A 21,252-nucleotide genomic window follows, 5' to 3' on the forward strand; every position below is an offset into this window, starting at 1 on the left:
TGTGCGCTGGTATTCGGTACGGTTACCCTGGCTAACATTGAAAAGTGTTATTGACATTGAGCAAAACAGTGTGTTTGGGGCATTGGGCAAAAGGAAGAATGTCAAGGGCCCACAAAGGACATGCTGGTGTGTATGTACATAATAAGCTTGATTGAGCAGATGAGTTGTGTTCACAACAAAAGATGGACTTTACAGTGATAGGAGGAATTCAATCCAGGGATTAGTAATGTGGACTAGCAGCGTTCCAGGCCCCAGGGCAGACTTTCTGGTTGACTGACTGGAGGGACGAACATGTCATGTGACTCTTGTTTAGGAGACAGAGTGGCCGCTGTTTGTATGTCACATATGACCCGTTAGCATGCACGCTGCACACATGCTCCACCTTTTACACAAACTTGAACTATTTTACAGACCTCATGCACGGCATCATTTATTTATCTATTTATTTGTTTGTTTGTTTATTAATTAGGATCCCCATTAGCCAACACTCCCTAGTGGGAGTAATGGCTGGCTATTCTTCCTGGGGTCCGTACACATAATAGTTAAATACATAATAAAAACATGCAAAGTAACAATTATCAACGGTAGTACCAAGCAAAAAAACTACAATATTCAATTTAATAATTTCCCACAAAGTGGACCACTGATTATAATTAAAATAAATAATTAAAAACAATGTTATCATTTTGCAAACAAACAAACTCAAAACCGACGCATATGAAACAAAAGTAAAAACAAAACACAAAATCCGATTTTATTCAATTACCTTTCTAAATATAAACTAGTTCTGCTATCAAGTGATAGCATTTTAAACATTTCTGGTGGAAATAACTACCAGGGTGCCATCTGAATAAAAAACAATCTCTGTTGTAACTTTGGGATTGTGTAATAGGTACTCGTACCTTTCCTTGTTGAAATGGCCTCTGAAGTTACCATTCAGCGTTAACTCGGGTTTGAGTTAAAAGCGTTTCACATTTTACCACAAGTGTTTACATTCCGACCAGAAGTTTGACATGCCACCGCTTACACCCTTTAACTAAACATCTTTGTGGATCTTATACAGTGACCTCTGACCTCACAAATATTCAGATCAGAGTGGACCTTTATTCATTGCATTTTTTCCGTGTCAGGCCTTAGGAATGTAGATTTACAGTATTTCATCAACTCAAGTTGCTTTGAGATTAGTCATGTTCCTTCATATTTCTTGTATGAGCTTGTTAGGAACGATGATGTATCCCAGGATCTCGTTGAGAAAACTATGACTTATTTATGTTAAATGTGTTATGCAATCACATCATGAAAGGTAGATTTGACAGTGCAATTTCATCGTGCCTTTTACATCTTTGTTTGCCATGCAAAAGTCTTGGCAGCAGATGTCTTCCTGCACACGAGTGTGCATTTTGGTCAGTGAGGTTTGGATTCACATTTGAATATTTCCATGTACTTTTCCATCTTCTGTGTATCTAGGTACCTCTGCTGGTGCTGGTTTTCCTTCCAAAAAGCAACATAGTAACATGAAACGAGCAGGACAGCAACATAAAAACATTTTCATTGCAAAGTTGATGTATTTTGTCAATGTTTTCAGCCATCTTTTCCACTACAATTTTCATTTACTCGTTTATTTTTCCAACCATGCCAACATATGTAATTTGCATGTGGAAAACAGTCTTTTCCAAATTTCACCTACTGTGAAACATGAGGCTCAGTTATGTTCTGGAGCTGCTTCACACTGCATTTGGCACAGAATCATCGGGATACTGACTCAAAGCAAGATAAAAGGTTTGACGATTCTAATCGAACCCTGATCTAAATCCTATTCAATATCTGTGAAAATAATGGAATCGTGCAAATCTGCTGAAGAGCTGGCCATTCAAACTTTAGACAGCTGGAGCAGTTTTCTCACAAAGAGGAGGCCAAAATGCTCATCTATAGTTTGTCCTTCAATTGCAACACAGCCAAAATTTAAACTTTACCATGAATGGTATTTTGTCAATTTCATTAGCTTTTTATTTAAATAATGTTGGACCACAAAATTATAATTTTCTTAGATTTTATATTACATTTGTCATGTTCAAGATTTTTCAGCGGAAGTGGAACATTTCTTATGCCTTGATATTCAGTAAAATTATAGCTCCCTCTAGTGTCTATAAACATTCACACACCGGCAAGCTGCATTTGGCAGTTTTAGTGATTTTTATGCTTTATTAGCAACGAGGTACATGAACAGTAAAGATTACTGTATAAAAGTACATCAACAATATAAACACAAATACAATACAAAATATATGGGTGCATACTGTACCTACAAGGCATGAAAACAAACAAAATAAAAACAAAATAAAAGTAAACAGTTGGTTCGTTAGAAACCTTTGCAGATACACTTAATCTGTTTCCGTCCATCTTGGATGTACTCCACCTCTAGCCCAAAGTCAGCTGCATCCTTAGTGAGGCGAAGCAGAATTGAAAATAGATGGCTAGAAACAAATATCAATATGCTCCACTTTATTTCTGTATGTCTCTTTAAATGTTTACATTTTTAAACGCTCACTTGTACAACATTCTTAGGAAATAACACCATCACTGGTGAGCTTTAAAAAAAAAAATTTTTTTTAGTACAGGCCCTCGGACTCCTAATGTGGTCCTTGGGGCCTAACCTGATCTACTGCATACTATGCTGTTAATTAAATCACAACAGTATTACTCTGGGGTTGTATAATGGATCAGGAGCAGCTGGAGAAAGATGTGCAATCTCATTCACCACGCCTATATTCCTGCAGACAAATGCAGTATAAAAGGTACAAACAGGCAGGAAGTGGTAAAGTGTTTGTGCATGTGTCTGTCTGCCACTTACAGGATTCTCACATTATGCATTGTTGCACCTTTAGTGGCAACGCTGGTGTGTTTTTAATCTGGAACCATAGAATAGAACAAAACAACGGTTTACACAAGTGGAATTTGTCCACTAAATGGACGAACACATGCACTATTTCAGCATTCCCATTGGGGGCGCTAAAATACTTTTGGGAAGCTCAAAGAAACTGGCAGTTTAATTGAACACTCCAAATTGTCCATAGGTGTGATTGTGAGTGTGGATGGTTGTTTGTCTCTGTGTGCCCTACGATTGGCTGGCAACCAGTTCAGGGTCTACCCCGCCTACTGCCCAAAGCCAGCTCGGATTGGCTCCCGCGACCCTTGTGAGGACAAGCACTTAAGAAAATGGATGTATTTCCTATATAGAGAGTGATCTCACTTGTGTCTTAGGATAAATGTATTTCTATTACCCTAAGGCACTTCCATAAGGGAACATTTGCATCATGACTTCATAACTACAGAAGCAAAAAGATCTAAATAATAACAGTTTTGACAGTAAATTAGATAGAACCCTGAAGTATTTGTTGGCAGTGAAAAGGCTGAACTCACATTCCTGACCTCATTTGACCAGTCTGGATGCAGCTGAGAATGGATCTTTTTCTCCGCAAGCGCCATCTCAAAATATTTTGCCTGTTCCTCTTGACCCAGGGATAACCACTGTGGAGACACATTAATAGTGTCAGCACATACACACACTCTATTGTAACAGAAATGTATTTTAACAAGTTGAATCAGCTTACAATCTGTCCCAGGTATGTGTTCACGGCCGCACTGTCCTTCAAGTTCATTTGGGCTTTGACCTTTGCCCGCTTCTCTTTGAGGAAACACATGAAGGCATTGGGAGTTTTTTTTATGTGAGGCTGGTCAACATCTTGTTGGCCTCTGTGCCTCCGTTTTCTAACAAATTAAGAATGGAACCAGTTAAATGCACCAATACACAACAGGGAGAGCTGACCAACTGTATATTGTGATGTCGATCAAAACGCGACAGTATTACTTTGCTTTGGAGATGTATGGAGAAGGAGCATCCAGAGGAAGCGCTGCAATGTCATTCACCACGTTCCTGTGGAAAAATCCACCATAATATATGGAAAGAGTGCAAACAAAGGACAGTAATGTCTAAGTTCCTTATGACAGTGTTTGTATATCTGTCACACGGTGTGTGTATGTTACTTACAGAGTGATTACAGTATGCAGTGTTGCACCTTCAGGTAGTGGAGACACTGGGAGGTTTGTAAACTGAAGCCATGGAACAGGACAGAACAAATGAATAAGCCCAAAATGGCAGCATCTATTCTCCTTACTGTTCTCCCCTTGGGGGCGCCAGAGAACTTCCGAAGATGCAAAACGACTGCAGAAAAACATACAAACAACGACAAACAAAACCGCTGGCATACAAAGAAAACCGTATGTCCATACTTGAATGCAAAACTAGATGATGTTGTGCTGTTCACTTGGAAAGTTGTACACTCAGCCTGATGTTGTAAAAACAGCTGCAAGCAGCCACTAAACTAGGTACTTTATATGACTTCCAGGAGGTTTATTATTACAATTTTAACATGTAATTAACAGTCTTAAATTGAACTCATGTGCAGTTGTACATTTGAGCACTATATCCGTCTTATCAACTTACCTGATAAAAGAAAATACTTCCTGCCTGACTGCTTCTGCTTCTATAGTGTGAAATTGAAAAGGCATGCGGCACAGACTCAACTGAGGGTGGACGTCAAACCTCAGCATCGACGCTTCCTGAGGAGGGGTAAGGCTGGTTGGGTCATGTAAGATGTTAACGCACAGCTCTTCCAGAGTTTCGGCCACATCTCGCCACTCAAGCGTCCCTATGATTGGTTCAAATTCTTCCCTCAGACTCTCCATGAAGGTCCACCTAGCTTGCCTTATAGCCTGCCTCAATCCTGAAGATTAGTGGCCTCCTGTCACACACATCATAGGCAAGCTGCTTTTGACACCATTTCTGCTTATTTGACCAATAGTGCTTTTTATTGCTTTTACTATTCTACATTCATGAAAAAAGTTATACTGGTCACAAAGGTTTGTTGCCGTATTTCAATGACTATGCTGCAAAATACTTTAAAATGTTAACCGTCAGGCCTTAGTGTGAGACAGGAGAACGTGTAACATATTCCAGCCAATAAAATGTATTTACAATATTAGCATTAAAAAATAGTCTTGTAGCAGAACAAGTTAGTAGTTGGCAATGATATGGACGCCACATACTAAATCAATGGAACGAGCTGATGAAATGATGACAATATGAAACATTATATTAATTAATAACACAGAATTACAATTACAGTATATTCCATTATCTATCAATGCTAATTACTTTTGTACTTTTGACACTCCAGACACAACATAGGCACTTTTACTATTATAAAATACGACTAGCAATTTCTTACATGCGTGCAATTTACCAATCTGGGCACGGCTGCAACAGCGGGTTCAATTCTCAAGCGATTCTGTTGCGTTTGTCTGCTCAGAGGCTCAACTCAGTTGGCTGTGCTAGTCATTGTACAACGCCGTGCCGTAAGTGGTGATGATGACACAAGGCCGCTCACAAAGCTAACCTTTGGGGTGTTTTAATGATGAAAGAGCTTTCATCTTAAATCCGTAACATGCGGTTATATAAATTAGATTAGATAACCTTAGTCTCACAATAAACTGCAGTTTGAAATGTGCACAGTAAAGTGTGGCTATGATGTTGTAGTTTCTGTAGTGGTAGAAATGGACCAAGTGTATACAATTAAATAACTCACAATTGTGCCAGATAGCCACGAGTGCAATCAAAGGTGTTCAGTTTTAATATACTGTAGTGGGAGAGTCATGATTTATGCTGGACAAAAATGTGTCACTGGGCGCTGTTTTAGCCATGCCAAAAATGCATGTTTAATGCCAGGTCACTACAAAATGAGTATTTTACACTTAACACATGTTTTCAGGAATTTGTTTCAAAAGCTCAATATATTCGAAACAAACCTCTGATTTAATTTCACACAGTGTCTTTAAAGAAGTTGAGCTATGCTTATCCATTTTGATATAAAGAATCAAAATGAAAAAAAAAACCCTCAAAATACTGAATACCTAGTTGAAGTGTAATACATTTGAATCTATCAATCTGAATGTATCTCACAAATTTACAAAGCAGCATTTTTTTTAGGGGTTCAGGTTCAGGCGTAGTTCATTGTGAACAGGGACAACTGTCTTCTTTACAAAGATTTTTTTCATGGTTGTCGTCACACTAACACAAGTGCCCTTTTGAGTCAACAGAGTGACCTGAAGGTGAGGAAGAAAATGATTCAAGAGGTGGGGGTCATAAATCTCCTAGTACACACTGATTTAGGAGCAGGCAAAAGAAAGACTTTGAATTTTTCATCATCACCAATTTTTCATTTCATCTTCAGTCCATCATTGTGGAAGCTTGGTTGGTGTCAGGTGGTGCTTTTTGCACTCCGTGGTCAGAGCTCATGTATTGTACTGTCATTTAAAGGTACAGTACACAGGCACAGATGAAGACACGATGAGTCTTTATTTCTCAACTAAACTCATCTTTATTTGATAGTACTTTCGCAACAGATGCAGCTGTAATAAAGCGCTTTACAGAACATATTACAGCCCAAATTCAACGGAAAATATAAACACATTGTGCATGTACAAATGCAAATAGTGACGTCCTCATTAGTGTCATGGGTGAGCAGCAGCCTTTCGCAGACTACTTTGGGCAAGAGGTGGGGGATTGGTCACCTGCTAATTTCAGGAAACATAGACCTATAGACGTGGCTGAGTACTTATTTCATTTAGATACAACAGACGAGCAACAATTCAGACTCAAATTGACAACTACAGTATGAATGCAGCGCTTTGGAATGTGGATGGATGCTGGAGTAACTACAGAAAACCCAGGCAAACTTGGTCAACATGCAAACTCCACAGAAAAGGGCAGGTGAAGGGATTCTAACCCCGAACCTCAGAACAGCAGGGCAATGCTGTCCATATTTATTTTATGTAAAAGCAATTCTAAAACAGTCAAATAAAGTTAGTGCAAATTTAGGCTACACACTTAAAACTGCTGGGTCAAAAGTTGGACTGACCCATTAATTTGGGTCAATTTGACCCAACTTTGGTTTTGGTTGTTTTGAACAGAGAATTGCATTCTTTTAATAACCCGGAATTAGGTTGCTTTTGACCCAGCAGTTTTAAGAGTGTACAATGTTCTTTCTTTTTTAAAACTTTAGCTCAGGCATACACTTTTATCGTTATTTTGATAACTGCGCAATACAAATTTATAAACGATATAAAATCAAAGTAAAGCACAAACATTAAACTTGAGTAGAAACGTTAATGAAGAAAAATGTCAAAACGTTTGACTATATGACTGTACGTGTTCATTTGCGACCACTAGATGGAGCCAGATCTGATGTGGGGAAAAAAGCATCGCTCTGCTTTACCTCCTCTGTGGTATAAGAATTGTAAAAGTTTGGTGTTTCAAAATGTCCTACATACAAGTGTATGTGTGTCTACTGCAACACTCATGTGCTTATTTATATACTAAAATCATATACCAGAGTCGATATTGCTTCTATGTTGTTTTGATCTGTATTGTGGTGTTGACCGTTAAATACTTTCAGATCGCAAATAAGACAACGTGACACATAAGGTGTTGATCGTGTGTACTTTTTTTTGTTTTTTGTGTGTACTTATTTTTAAGTAGTGCACACACTGAGATCCCCCACCACCGTGGCCCAAAAAAGTGCGCGTCCAATCAGAGCGCTCGAGCTCTTGTGCGCCTTGAAGGTTCTGTGCTCAGCTGAGAGGTGGTCTTTAAGAGTTCAGCGAGGACCACTGACCCTGCACACTTCTCTCACCATAGCAGAGACACAGAAGAGCGACTCGGAGCACAAAAGAAGGCACTGAAGGCGAGGACGAACTCTGCGTAAAAACACTCCGCGGAAGCACGAAGGCGCACCAAAGCTGCATTAATGCGCAATATTTTTATCTGGCTAATCTTTTTCAAATCATCTTAAACAGACAATGGCTGTGCCCTGTTATCAAAACTGATAGTTGAGCTTTGCAATTTTTTTTTTTTTGAGAAGATATTTTGGATCTGAAATGGGCACCCGTTTCGGGTGGTTCTTTTTTGCCCTCTCAGTGGCGCTCTCATTCGGGCAGGACGCGGACACCAAAGCCGCAGAAGAGGACATCCCGGAGGGCGCATCCACCCTCGCATTCGTATTTGACGTGACCGGCTCCATGTACGACGACCTTGTCCAAGTTATAGAGGGGGCGTCCAAGATTCTGGAGACATCCTTGAGTAGACCAAATCGACCGCTCTACAACTTCGCTCTGGTCCCCTTCCATGACCCAGGTCTGATAAAGTTCATTTTCCTTCACGCTTCAATTGCATTTAAAGGCTGTTTCTTTATTATTTGGAAAAGAGAGAAACGTGAGAAATCTAATAGTTTGCTTACAATCCGCCCATTGAACGCCCAATGTTGCTCACACCTCCAGATGAGGTTGGGTGTCTGCTCACGCAGTCACAGATGTTCAGCTTGGCCGTCACTATCATTAGCATTCCGCCAGCTTTAGTGTACTTTAGCTTCACAATCTAGCTTGATGATTATCATCACCCAAGGTGCTCTATCATTCTGAGCAGCTCTGTGTATACCCTGTCCAATGACACCCCCCACCACCCACTAGTTTGACATCTTTGGCATACTAGGACAACTCTAACTAGCGTGACAAAATTGCACTAGTAGTGACACACATACTGTAAGCTACGGCTAGCTGCTAATGCAGTTTGCCAAACATATTCTACTACAAGTACAGCAGTAAGACAAAGTTGTTTATTGTGCAGAAATGGAAGTGGAAGGCAATAGTGGGAAATACTCTACTAGTACGAATCAAGCAGTTGTACTACTAGAGCACTGAATTGTCTTATTAGCGAGGACAGCTTTTAGTAGTTGACCTAACCTGGATATTAATGTTATCGAATAAATGCTCAAATGGCTTTTCATACATAGCAAATAATGACTCAACCTTTCCCCCACCCCCTTACAAAATGAGCGCTGTATAGGGCTCTGTCATAAATAGGGATCTGTCCCTCACTGAACTAATGTATCTCATAAGGTTAATTATTGGGCTACACTACAATGTGTTCGTAACTTTCAAGAGCCACAAAAAAAAACCCCCACCTCTCATCATTTAAGGGTGTAAAACGAGTATATTTTGGGGTACCACCCGTTGGCATCATTCCCCAATAATCTAACTGAGCCAAATTAAGAGACCACCTTCCATCGTCTGTGTAAATTTCAGAACATTTTGAAGGTTTTCTGCATCAATGTTTTTTCTATTGTGTAGATCTGGATGTAAGAAGTTGAAGGTGTCCATCATGTGAAAAAATGTCAGTCAGTGTAGTCGGGCCATTGCTTGAAAGTGGCTCTGAATCTTCAGCCAACCCAGCTGTCAGTCATGGGCAGAGAAACTTGATGTTTATTATGCGAATTACCCCCACTGCTTCACAAAATGGGGCAAATCTTCAAAACAGCTTGTTCATTGACACTTTGAGAAATAAAAAAAAACTAAATATTTACTTGGTTGATGTGTGGACAGTCAATCTGGAGACCCAACTTTTTGTATACAAGCACTGGAAAAAAGTATATTTTCAAACAGAATAGAAAATGGAATTACAATACCTGCCCAATGCCCATGACTGGTTCTTGTTCATAAATGTGATCAATGGGCAGCATCTCTGCTGGTTGCAGCAATGTAATGTCACTCAATTTTGCCTGAGTTGCTTCAAGATAGTACAACAGACCAAGTTCTTAACAATTATTTCATTGATTAAACAGTGTTGTTCTCAAATATTCAACAATATCTAAAATATCGGATTGAAGACTTTAGTTTATTCTTAATGCTTTTAACAGACACAAAGGCATTTTAAGAGAGCCGGGAGATTAGTGTGGTGAAAACGAGGGATTCCTATTCCAGATGTTTGTTTTCCTCAGCTAAATTTCCGCATGTCACAGATTCTTTTAAGCTCATTTTTGCAATCATTTATTTAGGCAGGCAGCTGTTGCCTAGAATAATAATTATCTTCTGGGAGAAACTATGCACAGTGTACACAAATGATGAATTAATTATTTCATGCCTGTGGGGAATAGCAAGAATGTCAGATCATTAGCAGATAATATAAGGAGGCAGCAGTAGTGTAATAAGGCTTAATTCTAAGCAACTGTTACCCTCACCAGGAAAAGTCCAATCACACAAAAGCTCTAATGTTGTCTCCGTGTTTGTCCACCATATGACATCTATTTCTTTCTGAAAGCTTTTACGAGGATGTGTGAATGTGTTCTCCAAAACCTTCAGGGAACTGCAGGATGAACCGCACGACGCACTGCAAGCCAAAGTAGCAGAACATTTCTCCAAATGTTCATCCCCAGTGTCTATGTTGTCCTTCCTTGACCATATATTTTCATTTTGCTTTCTCAAAGAATCTTTTTTTTATTTTTATTAGAAACTGTGTCTGTTAGATTTAGATGCCTTACCTCTGCTGAGCCAGTATGACAAAACCGCCCCTCCTGTTTGAGTTGGCTCCCTTTAAATCAGAGGCCAGAGCTGTGACACAGTAAACATCCAAGTGTGTGTTTGTGTTTTACTCACCCCGTGTCGTGTGCTTTAGTGTGTGTGTGTGTCAAGCGAGTGTCAAGAGGATGCCTGGATATTTGGTTGAGCCAGGAAACCCCACAACCCCCCGACCTTTGCATCCTGCAGAGTGAGAAAGCAAAATGATACTTCACAGGTTATTTTATTGAGGCCCGACTTGCGTATTTTCCACTACATGCTCTAATGAATCTGTTGAACACAAAAACAATCCTCAATTGTACACATTTCCCCCTCTTGATCCTTGTCATCTGTCAAATGTTATAAACACTCTTTGCCACAAAGCCTTTGATGTAATATCTTAAAAATGATACAGTATTTACCTAGGGTGTTGGCCCTATTTTTGTGCCCACTGCATGCATGGGTGGAGTTAATAAATAAATAAGTTAAGAATAAATGCTGTAATGGCAACTTAGTGTTAGGGCCGACTGTAGTTTTAGATGCAGACTCAAAAGTAAAGCACAAAGAGGTGATTGAAATGGAGGTAGGGTTTAATGACAACAACCAGATAGCTCATGACCAGGGTCTGGAAGTCGAGTAGGACAGGTGAAGATCGTTATCAGGCTTCTCCAGAGCTAGCTGACGAGCTATCATTTTTAATCACCTGTGTTGGAGGAGGGATACATCAAAAACAAGTAGGACTATGACTCTCGAGGATCAGTGTTGCCTACCCCTGATTTAGGTGGATTTTTTAGTGAAGCGGGTGGTGAGGCAAGGGAAACTCATGATGACAGACCAGGACAAGGCTTGGACAGGGGCTTGGCAACAAACCACCTGGAGGCACTGGTAAAAAGTGTCACTCTAAAAAATGACACTCTAAAAAACACGTAGCTACACTCAGGCCCCGTCCGTCCACACGAAAGCCAGTTTCAATGTATCCTCACAAGTTTCTTACGGTTGAGGCCTTTCGTCCAGACGATGGCGCGGTTTCGGAGCTTGAAACCGATCACTTTTGAAACTGGGCTCCAGAGTGGAAAGATTTCAAAACGCGCCCCGTACGCGTCCGTCTGGAAACCATATGCAGGATACTCCTCCAGCGATGACGTAATGGTCGCAGCTCGATGACGACGCATTGTTGATTGATGACGTATGTGCCAATTCTCGCGTGACTGCGCGCAAACCGTCAGTCTGTCAACAACAAAGGTGGATAGCCGTGTCGTAGTCGTTTTGCGCAGCCTCTTTAGCTTGCTTATGCTTTTGCAGCAAAATATTTCGCTTATTTATTCCCACGTTCAACAAGCGGTGTTGTGCTTCAATCTCCCGCCATTAGTCGGGTTTCCATCCAAATGTAAAACGAGTACATTTTGGGGTACCACCCATTGGCATCATTCCCCAATAATCTATCTGAGCCAAATTAAGAGACCACCTTCTATCGTCTGTGTAAATTTCAGAACAATTTGAAGGTTTTCTGCATCACTGTTTTTTTTTCTATTGTGTAGATCTGGATGTAAGAAGTTGAAGGTGTCCATCATGTGAAAAATGCCAGTCAGTGTAGTCGGGCCATTGCTTGAAAGTGGCTCTGGATCTTCAGCCATCCCATTTAATTATTAAAAATAAAACAAAAACAAAAAGAAACAACAAGTAACGTGGCACAGGAACTAGGCCTGCCAAAAATAAAACAAGCAGTGCAAAAACACCACAGGTTCAAATCTTTCATGGTTGATAGTGTCTTTAAAACAGCTCTGTAACAATTTGCCCAAAAATGTCTTTACAATAGCCTTTTTATTTGACCATTTATGACTGAAACATATTCTAATTAGTTGTTCACAATGGGTACTCCTGCAAGCCTGTGGCCAATAGTTTTCAGACTGGATTCGTGTTTGAATTTCCTGCCCTCTGTCTGCAGATGTGACGTCATTTGCGCATTGTGTAAGTGACGAAGGTGTGCAGTTTCATTTTTCATCAACAGGTGGCAGTAGCGACTCAAAATATAATTTTCTGCTTCCATTAGCGAGCAAGCAAATTAGGCAGGTAGGTTTTATCTTTAAATTCAGTGAACATATTGGCTTCCTATTTTACCTTATAAACACAATTATTTTGACCTAATCTAGGTCGTGACTTCGTGACCTACATATTATGTCACCTTTTTGTTGGTTCTAAAGAATGCCTTTTACAATTCACAAATTAACTTCACTGTCGGTTGGTTCAGCGGTTACAAGTAAATTATCGACACTTTGCAACCTTGTTCTTATGCATACCAGATCACAATGGAAACTTCCAGGTCAAAAGCTCCAATAGTTGAACAATTGTTTTTCTCACAACTAAAATCTTGGTGAAAAAAGTTGTACAAAATGTCTTCATGTAGGGAAGCATACCAGGAAAGCCTCAAGGAATTCTCTTTGTGGGTGTTTTGCTTTTTCTTTGTATTTTTGTGGCACTCTTACAATTACAGTAGATGAACTAGCCCCCCAAAAAAGAGGCTGTTTTGGTTAAGAAATGTATCAAAAGGAGATGTATGAGGCAAAGCTGGGAGAAAACTTGCATTATCCCTTAATCATCGGTTGAAGTCATTCTACTTTTCATAACTGATGGCTGATGTCATGTTCCTGTTTGTTTAAGCGGTGCATTGTGGAGATTGGTTCTGCTAAGTTGATGACCTGACCTGACTGGCTCTGCCAGCTCGTTTTAGTTAGAGGCTTATCAAAGCGTGGAGCGATTAAATGATGGTTTAGCTGATCAAAGGCGCTCATCTCAGAGCTCTCTTTGTTGTTGTTCACTTGTCCACCATCCCCTTTGTGTTCTGTGTTTTAGAACAGCGTTTATGTCTGAGGTGCCCCACCTATGTATGGAAGATTACAAAGAGGCTGTTTTTGGATGAACACAGTCAATAGTGATGCTATTAGACAGGAATGTCAAAAGATAGATGTAGAGCTTTAGGAGAACAGAGGAGTGTTGGTAACTGCATTCTCTGTCTTTCAACCTGCTACATTTGAATTGGTTTACATTTTGAGGATGGTAAAGTCCCAATGTGCCTTTAGGCGCTCTTAACACAATAGCTTTCCACTCCATATAGGTTTGTAATTAGTGCTCAAGGGTTACCCCCCTATTATTTAAGAAGGAAACACATACCTGAGGCCTACGGGAACACGTCTATCCTACTTTGTTCCATTGGATTTGTACGAGAACATTTGTGAGGAAGTCATTGAAGTTGCTAAACAGCAGCAGCCTCTAACTCACAGGTGTCAGAGTCTGGTCCTCGAGGGCCTGAGTCCTTCATGTTTTCAAGGTTTCTCTACTCCAACACACCTGATTCAATGATCAGGATCATTATCAGGCTCCTGCAGAGCTTGCTGATTAGCTTAAATATGAATCAGCTGTGTTGAACGTGGGAAACCTCTCAAACAAACAAACAACCTCAGGCACTTGAGGACCGAACTTTTGACACCACTGCTCTAACTAGTTTAGGTAGTCCTGACAGACAGAAGCCAAAGCTAAGTGTAATCATTCAATAGCATTCAGATTTTGAATAATCAATGTAATCGGACAAACTTGGACAAAAAAAACATCAATACTACCAGTCACATGTTCATACATATACTCGTGCTTGAATGAAGCACGAGTATATGGGTTCAAACAAAATGTTCCTTTTCTTCACTTGTTTATCAGATCAAGCTGTAAAAACCTGCAAATAAAATGTCAAATGGTGATTATTGTCTCATATTAGTTTTGACATTAAACCCAAATGTCCAAAGGCAGCCTCACTCTTCCAATACTTTTGTAGTGGCATGTACTGTAAGAGAATGACCCATAAACCAAAATGAAATCCTTCCATTTGTTTCTTTACATTATGAACATTAAGTTGTGTGCAAAGCTCAATGCGCCTGACAAGTCATGTTCCCATCTTTGTCCTTTTAATTCTACTTGATTGAAATAATCATCAGATAACATTAAAAGAAGAAGAAGCTGTTTTCGGGGTCTCTATAAAATATTCACTCAAACAACTTCAATTTGTTTCAATTTATTCAAATGTATGATATTATCTTGTACACTAGCACATTGCCACTTGCTAGCTTAATTGATGTCTGCTACTGCTTCTCTTCTGATATTTACATAACACAGGCACCTTGCATTCCTTACGACAAGTCTGAGGTCAAACACAATCCGTCATGGGACACTGGTCAACCTGGTTGGTTTGGATTCACAAAAGTGATTCATGTTATTAAGTATAAATTCTTGTGTGCAGACAAGTCAAGTATTGGGACACCACTAATGTCTTACCGCTTTGAATTAAAGTAAGTTTTGAAAAAAATATAAATAAAAACAAAGACATAGATAACAAATAAAAAAGTCTGTAAAATCCCTTGTGAAGTATGCTGAAATCTCGTGTGAAATGCTCATGTCTTTTATGACGTCATCCATGATAGATGTTCAACTTCATGTTACATTTCTGTCACCAAATTGTCACCCTGCCAGGCGCATCACCAAGATACTTCTGCTGGCCCAAACAGCTTGGCAGAGACAAGTCTGACAAATTGGCAAGCCTTGTGACGATATGCAAATCAGGATCCACACGCATTTGCGCCAAGGTGCAGATGCACCGTCTACAAACAGAGCTCAATGTGTAATAAAATGCAGTGAGGAAATTGGACATTCTACATGAACAATTTTATTTTGTTAAGTGTAACATAATAAAGTGTGTAGCAACGTTTCATTTAGAATTCAATTGACCTCTAACCAATGACTGTGTTAATTGATTTGTTTGAGGTGCGTTTTGCCTTGGGGCCAGACATGTTTATCTGACTGCTGTCTTAACTCTTACCAGGTGTCCACAGCCTAGCCAGCCACTCAGGCCCCGTCCACACGAAAGCCAGTTTCAATGTATCCTCACAAGTTTCTTACCGTTTAGGCCATTCGTCCACACGATGGCGCGGTTCTCGGAGCTTGAAACCGATCACTTTTGAATCCGGGCTCCAGAGTGGAAGGATTTTAAAACGCGCCCCGTGCGCGTCCATCTGGACACCTTATGCAGGATACTCCTCCAGTAATGACGTAATGGTTGCAGCTCGATGACGACGCATTGTCGCAGATTGATGACGTATGCGCCAATTTTCGCGTGACTACGCATAAACCGTCACTCTGTCAACAACAATATTTTGCTTATTTATTCCCATGTTCAACAAGCGGTGTTGTACTTGAACCACCCGCCATGTTGTTTTGATACATGCAAAGCCATGTTTGTTCTGTAGATCGCAATAAAGTTAAAAAAAAAAGTGATTCTTCTTTTACTCTTTCACTCCCCGCGGCTGCGCTACAGTGCCACTTCAGACTTGGCATATACATTACAGCCGTTAAACGTCCTCAGCGTCTTTTTATGGACACACGCAAGTCTTGAAATGCTTCTGTGTGTATGAGATTTGGTCGAGGAACGAAATCGGCTTTGCTTCCGCCTGGACGGGGCCTCAGTCTATTTGTCATGGCTGACCACCCGAGGCATGTTAGATGATATTCATCACAGCTGCCACTGTTTACCTCGTCGGGAGCAACGTTTATTTCCCACTTTTATACCCTATGATAAGGTCATTGCTTTAACAAAATAAATATGGGAGATGTTTTAGGCCACATTGAGCAATGTGAACATTAAGTTATATGGACTCTTACCTGCCTAAAGCACCCTTGCTAACTACAGTATAACAGCTGCACACAGTCAAGAATGATTTTACAAATCTCTTAATCAGCATCTTACTGTAGCATTTTATTAGCCACAGTTATGCCTCAATCTTAAAACCTATTGTATACTGTAGACCCGTTCAGTGAAGGCTTTCCTCCAATCAGCATTTTCACAGTTGTAATTTCACCAGTGCAGATGAGTGTCGAGACACATTCATGAAAGAAACACATTTTGAGAAGTGTAAGCTATGGAAACCCTGTTAGAAATAAACATTTTGCTTTTTATAATCAGTGGTGTCCAAAGCCCTTCATCTTGCGCTACCTGATGCAATGTCCATTTTACATCTGTCTACGTCTGTCTTTGTTAGCCACATCTCCGACTGTATGGTGCTGAAGCATGCAGAAATGTAGCCTGATTGGCAAGATTGTCTGTATGCTTTATAAAACATGAGTCAAGACAACACATGCTGGAGGAGTTACAGGCTGCAGGGGTGAAGGTCACGCTGCCTGTGGCCCCCGATCCATGCTTCAGTGGTGTGTGGGGGAGAAGTCATGTATCATGACATCCCATCTCTATTCCTGAGTGGTAGAAACCACCACCACCTTATGTCAGTGTTTACCAGAATAGTTCATGTAATATAATTAGGGCTGTCAAAATTAAAGCGTTAATTATGGAGATTAAATTTATTAAAGTGTAAAAAAATTAAATAAATATAGCTCAGTATGCAGCCAAACTTGGTGGAGTCACTGGCGGGACTATAGTTAGTTTTACTTTCTGATTTACTTGCTTGATGCAAACTCTAAAGTAATTTGCACACGCTGCACAGCCAAATTCAAATAGCAAATTAGTTGTACGCCTTTCATTTCATAGCAAAATGCTCAAGTTACAACGCTGCTTGAGTGTAGTGCTCGTGAGCAGAATTAAACCTGTAAGCGAGAAGTTCTGAGAATTCTTTGTTTGAGTCCATTTTGATCGTTTTGTTTAACAGTTGAATTTTACAGGAGAAATACTTGCAAGAAATACACGTAGCGTAGCTATAGTCTAGACGAGGTGCTAGTTTTTGTCCACTAGGAGCTAACACGACGATTCATTGGTGGTTAATGGAACACTCTTTATAAAATGAAAAGGCAGGGTGGAGGCAGAGTTCTTCTTCTTCTTCTTTATTCGTCATACACAGCAGCTGGAGCGGTAACACTTCCTGACCCCCTATCAGCTGACTAACACTAACCAGAAGCTAGCATACTTAAGGTAAAAGCAAGTGAATGACGAACACATCAACTTAGCTACTTGCATAAAAAAATAACCAAATCTATGAATGTGTGAATAAAAATTCTGGAAACATAAATGTACAAGTAAATATACATATATCTTAACAAATTAACTTAATCCTCAGGGTGTGGACCTTTGCAAAGCGAGGCGTCTTCGTTGCTGGCAGTACCCAACGCTTAACATGATATGGTTAATCTCTACTACTACTACTATCTCTTTATTTAAAAACCCGACCGAAAAGTATTGGCACAAACATCTGATTATGCGTTGAGTTTTTTTCTCTACTAAACTGCGAGTTTATTTGTCGTAAATTTACCACTTTATAAAATGGCAAATTCGCAAGTTTATTTCTCGTGAATTTACAAGTTTTTTCTCAGAATATCACCCCCGCTCGAATTAATTTTTTTTATACGTGGCCCTAATACGCCGTCATACAAGGAATATTATGCAAATATCAAAGGTATATCCGCAAAACAGCTTGAATCGGACCATATTTTAATTCTTTGCATGATACCAATAATAATGAAAGGCTAATACCTATGATTATTGTCCTCTTTTACACCACACCTTGGCAAAGTCCAAAGTTGCTTTAGTAAGCTCTGGAACACAAGATGGAAATCTCTTAATAAGCATCTGTGTGTGGTCTACTCTGCTAATCTGCTGCATCTTGGGTTTCTTTGTCAATTTTAGCATGCATAATTACGCCACGTTTTTTAAAACAAACAAGACGCTTTATGCACTCAGTCATTGCTGAATGCACTCATTATAAAGTGCTCTGTCATGAGATTTGCAGATTTGTGGTTGCATGTTGCCGTTTTGTGTAGAGCCTGCACTTAACGTAAGCAATTTGGGCAATTAAGTGAATCAAATGATTCATAGAATCATGCCCCAGCAAAGCTCAGGCTCAACCACATCATTTCTCTGTACTCGTAAGTCGTGACCTGAGAAGCCTTTAGAGATTTAATAATCAAACAGCTAAGTCACTTTTGTTATTTGGAAACCTCAACCCAAGCATGTCGCCAAGGTGATGTATAGAGCATCTGTCTGACTTCTTTGCTGTCGAACAACACTAGGGGACATGCGCTTTATTAAGATGCTGTTTTCACCACGCAAATGGCTCACTTGTCATTTGTCTTTATGATGAACAATTGGTTGGAAACGTTAATAAAGTTATGCTGAGTAAGGAACAACGCTATCACAAAGTCCTGAGGTCATGAACATTTTGTGAACTTTTTCTGGCTTGATGGACATTTTTCTTCTTGGATTCTGAGTACTATTATATATATCATCTGCTCATGTGTGCCTTAGAGTTCTGCAAAGATGAATAAAACTAAATTCATATTCATTTTAGGTGGAAGCCAAGGGAGAAATCTATTTGCCTGTCTCCAAGAAGTTTCATCTGGATTTCATCAGAGCCACATAGTTATGCCTTATCAACCGTTTTATGGTCAGAAAAGTCATCAAAATATTGTCAGAATGATGATATTGATTAAAATTGGAAGGGTTGTTAATTGAATGCTATTTTTCATTATGATAATGTGATCCAGATGTGTGTTTACCCAGATCATGGAGTTCAAGTGCATGGTTGAACAAACATTCAGGTCAATGGTCAATCATGAAGACAAGGGTCAGACAGGGTCTGAAAACTTATCCCTCCTTTCGTACAGGTAGAATTGGGCGCAACGGTGCGTTGGAACAGAGCCTTTTCCCAATGGTGGTCAGGGCGATGCTATTAAGTTGAAAACGGTCCCATATTTTTGTCGTATTTATGAATGAAATAGCTGACATCAACCACACATGTCTGTCTGCCTGCGCCTCGATCGAATCCACCAAGATTGTGGCTCACCACCTGCGCCACTAGATTTACCTAATTTTTCGAGTCTAAAACTCTTTGTCACGAAATTACAAGATGTGCAGACGCGTTCCTCCGGAACGCCCACTGAGGCATAGCGTGTCTACCAAATTCACAAACACACTAAACTAGACTTGCCCTGGCATGAAAATGTAGAGTGTAATTTCTTAGGATCAATTGACTTAAATGAAACTTTTGCTGAGAATAAGGAATATTTATATTGATACATAGTGTATTTGTTTGACTTCCAACATCCAACAGTAATTTGCCGACATCCATCAAATTACTTAATAACCAACATTAACTAAGTGGTGCAATATATAGTATATATAGGAGTGTGTGTGTATTATTTATTTTAATTATCTCTCTCTATTCTGTTGTTTTTCTCACTGTAAACTACTGCTGCACTTCTTATTTAATTTTGATTTTATCTCTTTCTATTCTGTTACTTTTTTTCCTTACTGTAAACTGCAGCTGGACGGAGTCCAGGAAAAAGTTCCCCACGGGGAAAATAAAAGTATATCGTATCGTATCGTATCGTATTCTGCAATGCTTATGTAGAGACACAACGGGTCCAACATTAATACATTCCATTGCCTCAAGTTGAACAATTTAGCTACCTCAGAGAGAGAGAGGATTATGCTTTATCCCCTTTGAATTGTGTTTACAGACAATACAGACTGAATAGAAGTACTACATGCCTGATTCGTGTTGACAGATATCCTGCCGCTTCCCCTTAACACTCATTTGGGATGTTACTGTTTAACCACATTACAGTTTAGTGTTCTCGCATCTGGACAACAGTGTCAAATGCAGTTTGAACGAAACCACCAATCTCACTATTGGGGCACTGACTGAGAATGTACCACTTCATTGCCAGTGCAGGAGGCGCCCAAGTCGGTCTCATAAATGTATACACAATTCACAGAGCACACAATTAAGACATCCCCTGGGGTGAGGTCACACTCCTCTTTGTGTGTGTGTGTGTGTGTGTGTTTGTGTGTGTGTGTGTCCAAAAACAGTAAGCTAGTCAAATGTGAGCTGCATTGGTTTCACAGCTGTCATCACTCTCTAGAACAAACGCCTCATCTGGATTGTTTTGTCTCTTGTAATCTTAGTTCTTTATTTTTCATTTCATACAAGTTTGTGTATGTGTGGGTTACTTTTTTTCATCTTTTCAACTCAAACGTTCGTGCGGGTTCAAGCCCCACATTCTGTGATACCGCCGTTGTATTGAGTGGAGTGGTGCCACAATAAGCAGCCTAAAAACATGGTGGTCCTTCTCCATATTGGCGAACTTTCCCACACATGCTCATTTTATAGTAGTTCAAAATAAAAACCTGATGTCATCTCAGTCACTGCTGGCTAAAAGTCATTAAATGTCAGCTCCGGTTGGCTAACATGCTAGGCACTAGGCAGTGAATTAAAAGGTGTGGAAAGATGCTGGAGAGAGCCTTCTTGTATTGTCCATGTGTATAGTATGGTATGGTAGATAATATTTTACTATTTTTCTAAATGGCTTGACCTTGGACTCTAACATGGGTCTTAAAAGTCAAATAGCAGTGAACATGTGTACATCTTACGCTAAACAGTGTGCAGTTCCACATGTGTTCTCTCAGTGGGGTCGATGGAATGAATTACACCCCATAGCTTATGGTCACTGATAGCCACTCTTTTTCTGGCACATTTTACCCTGAGTCAGCAGAATGACAGTACACAGTGTGTGTTTATAGGCTCTGTTGCCTTTTAAGTGCTGTAACAGCTACTTGTTGTGAACTGAACATTGTGAGTGTGGGCCTCAAATCTAAAAAGAAAAAATCCTGACTGCCCTTTCTCACACTACTACGTCAGAACCTCTAAGAGTTGACTGCCATTGAGGTTGTTGCTATTGTACAATTTTGAAATGCAGACAGTTTATGCTTTGTTCAATGACTGACAGAACAGAACATTTTTAGGATCCCATTTAGAGGACATATTC

The 21,252-nt window shown here is 39.8% G+C and overlaps 2 protein-coding genes across 6 annotated transcripts in view; one reads left to right on the forward strand and one right to left on the reverse strand.

The window, feature by feature from the left end:
- Positions 1-2,174: 2,174 nt before the first annotated feature.
- LOC144063183 (uncharacterized) lies at positions 2,175-5,446 on the reverse strand. 3 transcript variants are annotated; one of them, XM_077585230.1, is made up of 8 exons: positions 5,289-5,446; positions 4,505-4,802; positions 4,049-4,222; positions 3,869-3,934; positions 3,612-3,768; positions 3,430-3,528; positions 2,852-2,909; positions 2,175-2,771 (listed from the first exon to the last, which is right to left on the reverse strand). In XM_077585230.1, the coding sequence occupies exons 2-7, from the start codon at positions 4,744-4,746 to the stop codon at positions 2,859-2,861; spliced, it is 789 nt and encodes a 262-aa protein (XP_077441356.1). In that variant the 5' UTR covers positions 4,747-4,802; positions 5,289-5,446; the 3' UTR covers positions 2,175-2,771; positions 2,852-2,858. The 3 variants fall into 3 exon arrangements, 2 of the variants coding, with proteins under 2 accessions (XP_077441356.1, XP_077441355.1); XM_077585229.1 differs by having other exon boundaries at positions 3,421-3,528; XR_013296509.1 differs by having other exon boundaries at positions 3,421-3,528; positions 4,049-4,802; positions 5,304-5,443.
- Positions 5,447-7,724: 2,278 nt separating this feature from the next.
- Positions 7,725-21,252, forward strand: part of hmcn1 (hemicentin 1) — a 94,156-nt gene continuing 80,628 nt past the window's right edge. For all 3 annotated transcript variants that reach the window (XM_077583200.1, XM_077583202.1, XM_077583201.1), the window contains exon 1: positions 7,725-8,251. In XM_077583200.1, the coding sequence (XP_077439326.1) occupies positions 7,996-8,251 (256 nt within the window). In that variant the 5' untranslated portion in view covers positions 7,725-7,995. The remainder of the gene's footprint in view (positions 8,252-21,252) is intronic.

The sequence above is a fragment of the Vanacampus margaritifer genome, chromosome 13 (assembly GCF_051991255.1).
Source record: "Vanacampus margaritifer isolate UIUO_Vmar chromosome 13, RoL_Vmar_1.0, whole genome shotgun sequence".
Taxonomy (NCBI): Eukaryota; Metazoa; Chordata; class Actinopteri; order Syngnathiformes; family Syngnathidae; genus Vanacampus; species Vanacampus margaritifer.

Coding starts and splice junctions, on each gene's coding strand:
- LOC144063183 (XM_077585229.1), bottom strand. CDS start 4,746: ATGGAGAGTCTGAGGGAAGAATTTGAACCAATCATAGGGACGCTTGAG. Junction 4,223..4,504: donor GAAGTATTTTCTTTTATCAG/GTAAGTTGATAA, acceptor GTTTTTCTGCAG/TCGTTTTGCATCTTCGGAAG. Junction 3,769..3,868: donor CCATACATCTCCAAAGCAAA/GTAATACTGTCG, acceptor TTAATTTGTTAG/AAAACGGAGGCACAGAGGCC.